Below are 8549 nucleotides of genomic sequence, written 5' to 3'. Positions count from 1 at the left end.
TAGTTCCTTTCTCACGGCTTTGATTCAGCTAGTGATGTTATCCCTCCCCCCCCAAATTTTATTGTTGAAGAATCTCGAGTTGGTTACGGTAGGTTTGGATGTAGGACCATCGGTGTTGATTTTTATTCAGGGCTCGATTTTGAATGTAAGGTTTTGTTTCTATTACAGAAATTTCACTGGAAACGAACACAATCCTCTTCGCCCAAAAGAATCTAAGGTTTTCATATAATATATAAATTGTTTTCTGTGTAGAGGCTACGATTTCCAAACATTCTCAATTCTAGAGTTTTAGGTCGGCGCCCGAGAGTTTCCTTATCTCCAGGAATTGTGTGTTTCATTATGTAACTGCATGTGGTTGCTGTGCGAGTCACCAGAAATCCAACCTTTGATTTGAAGCAACTCAATTGTAATCTTACTCTGTTACTTTCAAGTGTGTTTTAATTTGCACTACTTTGAAAAACGCTCACGGTTGTTACTTTGACTTGCTCTTTATTCTGACATCCGGGCATGTATTTGTGATTGTAACTCCATTTGTTAGACTCCACTGTGTTAATATTCTTAACCAAATCTTGTTTGTCACTCGCAGCCATAATATATAAAAGGAATAAGTACCCTAAAACCAGTACTGAATCAGCACGCAGTTAGAGACCCTATCTTGTTAGGCTTGCTCTGGTTGTCGACCTGTCTTCGAGTTCTTCTTGGGACAAAATGTCAGAACTGGAACATAGGCCGGGGGTGGGAGTGAGAGAAAGTAGATGAAGCAATCCAGAGATTAGCTGCTTTGAGTAAGGAGAGGATGCGCCAGACTTATGATAATAGCTCATTGCCCTCTACTTGTGCCATCTGCAAACGGCGTTTTATTGAACCTGTTGAAACTTCATGCAAGCATTACTTCTGCAGGCCCTGTGCAGACCAGCATCATTTAGACAACCACAAGTGCTTTGAATGTGGAAAACCTACTAATGGCTTATTCAAAATAGCTCACTACTTGGGTTTAAAGATGGAGAGAGAGGCTCGGATGAACCCATCAAAGAGCATCGATGTCAGAAAGCGGATACAATAATGTAATATAAATTTTTTTGGTCAGTTACTTGCTGACAATGTGAGCATACTCGTTTTCTTAATTTAGAAATGCTCTAATAATTAAGCTCAATTAATCTGTGAATTAATCATATATGTGTTTGTATGTGCGGGTGTCACTCTAATCTTCAACAAGAGTTGCTAAACAAATTAGAGACCGTGTCTAGGAGCTAGATATGCCTAAACCAAGGTTAGGAATAGGTCTTAATTAACTGATCTTCCATTAATGCTAAACTACCTGAGCCATTCTAGGAATGTCAAATGGAAAAAAACTTTAATTCTCACCCCATTCAGAACTCAAAAGAACATTGCTGATTTTCTTCACCAAGTGAAAAGTATCATCAAGAAAATTAACGAAAAGATGACAAGAATCGTTTTCCTTTTGTTCATTTTGGCCACATGGACTGCTTTGGCAAACTGTGCACGCCCTCATGTTCAGCCTTTAAATCCAGAAACAGATGAAATGAGATCTTCAACTGCACCATCAACCTCACCATCAAGCCCAGATTGCACGAAGGCGATTTATGCAATGTCAGATTGCATCCCTTTTTTGAGTGAAGGAATTCAAACCACATCGCCGGAACGTTCATGCTGCTCTGGATATGAAACTGTTGTCAAAAGTGGTCCTGTTTGCGTATGTCAATCCTTTGAGGGTACTGCTGCCATGGGTATCCGTTTGAATATGACAAAGGCCATGACTCTTTCTTCAGCTTGTGGGATCAAGAATGCTCCTCCCCTAGATAATTGTAATGGTTAGTAATTTTGTTCATCATTTCTCACTGGCGGAACAAATTAATGCCACGAAAATGTTACGTTGTTGTTGGATTGTGAATATGAACTATATGCCGGTAAGACTATACTTGCATGCCAAGTTTATATAGTGTTCTTTTAGACTGATATATTACTTTTGTTTTGCAGTTCCTATGCCTCCTGGTACTGCTCCTGGTAATATATATGCTAACTAATTTCTGCAAATTTTACTTCGAATCATTAACAAATTGTATTCTTATAACCTTGAATGATCATTTAACACAACAAGAGGCTATTGGAGGTTATGTGTTATTGACCAAGTTAGAGTTTTATATATCTCTGTCATATTATGTTCTTAAAATGTGAATCATTATCCTTATATCTGCGTTTATGATTCACAATTTCAGCCATTTAACATGTTAGATATTGAGGAAGCTAGAGACGACTACTGCTGATCTTAATAACAAATTTTTGATTGCAGCAATGTCTCCAAAATGGGGGAGTCCATCTCCAAAATCACATCCGAAGTTCAATATAGTTCCTGCACCCTCAGTTGTCAAAGCTCCTATACAATCTCCAGCACCATCTCCAAGCTCGGGAGCGTATTCAATATCTGCTAAACTTGCCCTTACTGCTCTTAATATGCTCGGTGCTGCATTGTTGTTATGAGTCTCTTACTAGGCACAAGGTTGTGATATATATTATTGTTGTTCGTTCTTTTTGTCTCATCAATTTCCTATCTATGGCTTCTAGTTTAAACGACATTCTACCGTCATACTTATTTTTTATCATACTGAATATGAACCTTTTTTTTTTGTGATTATAAGAGGTCATCATTTATTAGCTCAACAAGCAGTACAAAAACGATCCCTCTCAGTGAGGAAACTGTTCTGTAGAAACTACTACAAATCCACAAAAAAAAGAGCAAACTATACTAGCAATCTCCTAGTACACCCACTTTCTTGTATGAAGCCCAAAACAAAAAAATTATATAGCCCAGCTAATAAAATATTAGTCCCAATTAAGGGACGACCACCAAGTCTTTACTCTTTCGCTCAAAGTAAGATAATAAAAGACTCAATATCATTTCACGAAAAATGATATGAACCCAAAAAAGAAATAAAATTAAAAAAAAAACTACCCAAGCCCAGCAAAGCCTAGCCAATGTCGCCTTGATGGAAACCCTAGCAGCCATCAACCACCGTGTAGCGCCGCTAGCACCCCACCCTGAAACCACTACTATCCCCCCAACATTGTGAGACCTACCATCAACAGCCTAACCAAGGAGGTGATCCAGCCCTCCCAGCATTGTGCCATCAACCATAGTGACGACGTGAGGAAGAAGAAAAGAATCTCCAGGTTTCCATTCACCGTCAATCCAAATGCTGATGTTACCGTCCCGCAATACCGTCACATAAACCCCATCCTGAACCACCACGCAAGGGTCACCCATCGCTGCCTCACCCTCAATTCCACTGCCCTTGATAACAATTTGAAGGAAACAACCGTCCTTCCAGCTACCATCAATCTCTCTATCACCACTAGAAACCAAAGCCTTTAACTTCGTGTATCATCCAACACGAAACCAGATCTAGTTCACCAAGCATGTATCGGGGCCGCTAGCAACCGCCCCAACAGAAGCAGTAGGAAAACTGACGAAACATGTATATAGAGAGGACCATCAAGCATGCCCGCCGTCACTCCCATAGGTTTGACGAGAGAGAGAGAGAGAGAGAGAGAGAGAGAGAGAGAGAGAGAGAGAGAGAGAGAGAGAGAGAGAGAGAGAGAGAGAGAGTAGTAGTAGTAGTAGTAGTAGTAGTAGTAGTAGTAGTAGTAGTAGTAGTAGTAGTAGTAGTAGTAGTAGTAGTAGTAGTAGTAGTAGTAGTAGTAGTAGTATATAGTAGTATACTACTACTACTACTACTACTACTACGTACTACTACTATATATACTACTACTACTACTACTACTACTACTACTACTACTACTACTACTACTACTACTACTACTACTACTACTACTACTACTATATATAACGTAACGTAACGTAACGTAACGTAAACGTTAAACGTTAAACGTTAAACGTTAACGTTAACGTTAACGTTAACGTTAACGTTAACGTTAACGTTAACGTTAACGTTAACGTAACGTTACGTACGTACGTACGTACGTACGTACGTACGTACGTACGTACGTACGTACGTACGTACGTACGTACGTACGTACGTACGTACGTACGTACGTACGTACGTACGTACGTACTACGTACGTACGTACGTACGTACGTACGTAACGTACGTACGTACGTACGTACGTACGTACGTACGTACGTACGTACGTACGTAGTACGTACGTACGTACGTACGTTAACGTAACGTAACGTAAACGTAACGTAACGTACGTACGTTACGTAGTAGTACGTTAGTACGTACGTACGTACGTTACGTACGTACGTAGTACGGTACGTACGTAACGTAACGTAACGTAACGTTAACGTAACGTACGTACGTACGTACGTAAGTACGTTAACGTAACGTAAGTAACGTTACGTACGTACGTACGTACGTACGTTACGTACGTAACGTTACGTACGTTAAGTACGTACGGTAACGTAACGGTAACGGTACGTACGTACGTACGTAGTAAGAACGTACGTACGTACGTAACGTACGTACGTACGTACGACGTAGTACGTAGTTACGTTAGTACGAGTAAGTAGTTACGTACGTACGTAGTAGTTACGTAAGTAGTACGNGAGNTANNGTAGANATAGNAGAGAGAGAGANAGAGAGAGAGAGAGAGCATTTTTTTTGTGTTGATATTGTTATACTGAAGAGAGAGAAATCAATTTTATTAACACATCTCTAATTACTAGATACATATCTCGTACTTAATACACCACCTATTAATTTTATTGTTTTAACATTTTACTAGATACACATACTCAAACTTCTTATAATACCCTTATTTGAGTACATAACTTATTCACTAAATAGTAAATACACATACTTTTCAAGATCCGCTACTCAATTTATTCAAAAAAAAAAAAAGGTACACGTTAGTGAGATTTTTCTCAAAATGTTTTATCTTTCCTCGTACTGTTTCACCTCATTGACATCTTCCTCGAAGGTTTTTAAAGGGTTTCACCTTGTTAAGATCTTCCTCAAGGGATTTTCTTTTGTTAACATCATCTTCCATCAGTTTTCCTCGACAAAATTTATTCTTAAAGAGCCTTAATTTTACTCAAACTGATTTCAGGAATTCTTGAGTCTAACGAATCAAAACAAAACAAGACAATACATCACTAAAGTTCTTAACAGAACTCTTAGCGCATTGGAATGCTCAATCTTGTGTAGAACTAAATTAATCGATTTTGGGAACCATTGCATAGTATTCATATGTGATGTCAAAATATTGGTACTCGATTCAAGTTAAAAATTAAAAAATGTTAGAAGTACAATAATTAATATGAATGTCTTAAGCGAGATATTTTCTTTATTTTTGATATAAATGTCTATTTTAGTAATTTTACAGACTCACAAAGTCTTATATAATTTGTACAAAGAAATAGATGTGTATCTAGCATTTAGGCATATCCACATATGTTAATAAAAAGATTAAATTCAGTTTACCCCTTAAATCTTTGGTGTCAAAATCAGTTTAGTCCTGTAACTTTTTTTAAAATCAGTTCACCCCTTTAACTTTTGTAAACACATCAATCGGGTCTAATTTTTGAATTCCCCTTGAAATATGACGTCACCAAAGCTATTGGAACTGACAAGGGGACCCATAATTCAGCTTTATCCCTCTTCAGAAGGAGAAAATTTTAAATGCTCCCGAAAGACCACGTGGCAGTCTGACGTGCTCCTCCCTTGCCAATTAAATTTTAACACATGGATTTATTACAACTAAAATATAAACTAAGGTTTTCTATATTTTGTGAAATGACCGTCTTAGGTTTTTTATGAGTTTGGCCTAGGGTTTAGGGTATAAGGTTTAGGGGTTAGGGTATAGGATATATAATTAGGGTATAGGTATAGCGTATAGGGTTTAAGGTTTAGGGATTAGGATTTAAAAAATCAACATGAAACCCAAAATGATATTTGACAAAATCGCTAAAATTGTTTTTCGTCATGAAAATCCACATGTCAAAATTTAAATGGAATTGAGGATCACGTCAGATTGTCATGTGGTCTTTCGGGAGCAATGAAAAATTTCTTTATCAGAAAGGTAAAATAGCCAATTTGACAAAATATTATTAAAGAAGATAAAAAAAATGAATCTATTTGGCAAAATGAATAAAAAAAACAATGAGGGTATTTCAGAAATTTCGTTGAAAATGAGGGAATAAAGCTGAATTATGGGTCCCTTTGTCAGTTCCAACAGCTTCGTTGACATCACATTTTGAGGAGAATTCAAAAATTAGACCAACTGATGTGTTTACGAAAATTGAAGGGGCTAACTGATTTAAAAAAAAAGTTGCAGGACTAAACTGATTTTGGCACCAAAGATTTAGGGGGTAAAATGAATTTTTTTCTTAATAAAATTTCCCTATACTGAATATGAACTAGACGATCATGATTAAGGTGGTTAAGGTGGTTGGTTAAAGTGGTTAGCTAACAACTTTGACGTCATGGTTCAAACCTCATTGACATATGTAGGGTGTGTGAGTTATTTAATAAAAAATTTAAAAAAATATATGAACTAGACATTCTCAAAAAAAAAAATAAATGAATATGAACTAGTGATGCAGGGAGCAGCAAGAGATAGTGTGAGAGTGAATAGGGTGGGATGGAGACTGTTGAGAGATTATAGGAAACAGAAGGATTTTAAGAGAAACAGGAGTTTCTTAGTTGAAGAAGGGAGAAATAGAATAAGGGAGGTTAGGGGAGAGGATACAAGGCCAAGCCTTCAAAAGATAAACTCTTAATTCATTCCAATCTGCCCCCGGATTACATTAGAAAGCCATATTTATAGGCTTCACGTAAAACCCTTAGACTCCCAGAATACCATAAGACTAATATAACTGATTAATAATAAGACTCTTAAATACTTAAGACTTGAAGAGACATAAAGACACACTCAAGACTCTTTAAAACACTAGACTCATAATTATTATTTTCATAACTGAAAGTAAATTTTGTAACTGAAAGTAAATTTTGTAACTGAAAATAAACCTGTTAATACCCTTAACTACCAAGTAGACTTTCCTTTGGACCAAAAATGGTTGGGCTTAGTCTTTGGCTTCCAAAGAGGATATTTCTGTTCCAGCCAGCTTATGGCTGCTCCATTAATTCTCCCCCTCTGAAAAGAACTCAACTTGGTTGAGTTTGGAACTGGACCAAGTATAGAGTCATCACTTTCGGTCTGCTTAAGGAGGAACGTGCCAGCTGTCTTTTTGAGCTTTATGGTGGGCAAATCTTTAGATGGTACGAGCTTGAACTCGTGACTTCCATCTTGGAAGGAATATGTGTTGTTGTAGCCACAATGCTGCACCTTCTTATCATATAGCCATGGTCGGCCCAAAAGAATATGACACACTTTCATGGGCAGCACATCACAGGTTACCGTGTCAACCAACTTCCCAATAGAATAGGTCACCAAACAACGATCATTGACCTTGAGATTTGTGTTGTTTACCCATGCCACCTTATGAGGATTTGGATGTGGTTCGGTAGACAACCCAAGTTTGCGAACAGCTTCTTCAGAGATGATATTAGAGCAGCTCCCTCCATCTATGACTAGGGTGCACAACTGATTACTGCATCGAACACGGGTTTGGAAAATGTTACTCCTACGCCAATCTTCGGAGGGGATGGGTACTCCAAATCCCAGGTTAGGATGGCCAAGAGCCAAATTTGTCACTTCAGAGCCAAATGGAATACCAAATCCTTCTGGGAGCCAAATTTGTCACATCCCAGGACCCATTCCGCCGTAACACGATATTGTCCGCTTTGGGCCCACCAGCCCTCACGGTTTTGTTTCCGGCAGCTCAGGAGCAGCTTCCCAGTAGGTCACCCATCTTGGGGATTGCTCTAGCATCAACATGCTTAACCTCGGAGTACCCATCCCCTCCGAAGCCGCTGAGCCACCAAAAGGCCTCGTGTTAGATTGGAGGTGGGCATGTACATATACAGCACATAACCCCTCTCCGTTTGGCCGATGTGGGATATTACAATCCACCCCCCTTGGGAGTCAGACGCCCTCGTCGGCACACTCGCACCACACGGCAGAGTGGCTCTGATACCAAATCTGATGAGCCACCATTTGGTAGACAAATGGCATCACACTATCTCTTACTGCTCCCTGCATCAGATTTGGTACCAGAGCCAAAACATCCTATTTTTTTACCTTCACCTTACCCTGAGCACTACAATGGTTACTAACGCAGAGCTCTCATCCAAAGTGGACAGTTTGTCTCAAGAATCTGAATGCCAAAAAAAGATGTTCCAGGAGGTGCTTGAAAAACTGACTTCTTTAGAACATGGTTTTCAGTATATGTCTGCCTTGGTTAAGGAGAATTCAAAAGACAGTGGTCAGGATTCATTTTCAGGATCAGACTCTAGGCGTGGAGAGTCAAGACAGTCTGCTTCAAAAAAGGGGGCATAAAATTAGATATTGTTGATTTCAATGGTGACAACAATCCTGAGGTATTCCTTGATTGGCTACACAGCTTGGAAAGTTACTTCAAATGGCATCAGTTGGCGGAGGAGCGAAAG

General features: G+C 38.8%; 1 protein-coding gene across 1 annotated transcript; it reads left to right on the top strand.

Moving 5' to 3' along the window:
* Positions 1-1441: 1441 nt before the first annotated feature.
* LOC101312737 (non-specific lipid-transfer protein-like protein At5g64080-like) lies at positions 1442-2499 on the top strand. Its single transcript, XM_004301262.1, has 3 exons — positions 1442-1832; positions 1999-2025; positions 2312-2499. Exons 1-3 carry the CDS (start codon positions 1442-1444, stop codon positions 2497-2499), a joined length of 606 nt encoding a protein of 201 aa, XP_004301310.1.
* The last annotated feature ends 6050 nt before the right edge of the window (positions 2500-8549 follow it).

Source organism: Fragaria vesca, linkage group LG5 (genome assembly GCF_000184155.1).
Source record: "Fragaria vesca subsp. vesca linkage group LG5, FraVesHawaii_1.0, whole genome shotgun sequence".
NCBI lineage: Eukaryota > Viridiplantae > Streptophyta > Magnoliopsida > Rosales > Rosaceae > Fragaria > Fragaria vesca.
Note: the sequence above shows the minus strand (reverse complement) of the source record. Positions and strands in the feature narration are given on the sequence as shown.

Excerpts from the sequence above, each read along its gene's own strand:
- LOC101312737 (XM_004301262.1), top strand. The coding sequence starts at position 1,442 with ATGACAAGAATCGTTTTCCTTTTGTTCATTTTGGCCACATGGACTGCT. Across the intron at positions 1,833-1,998 it reads TCCCCTAGATAATTGTAATG|TTCCTATGCCTCCTGGTACT; the intron begins GTTAGTAATTTT and ends TTTGTTTTGCAG. Across the intron at positions 2,026-2,311 it reads GCCTCCTGGTACTGCTCCTG|CAATGTCTCCAAAATGGGGG; the intron begins GTAATATATATG and ends TTTTGATTGCAG.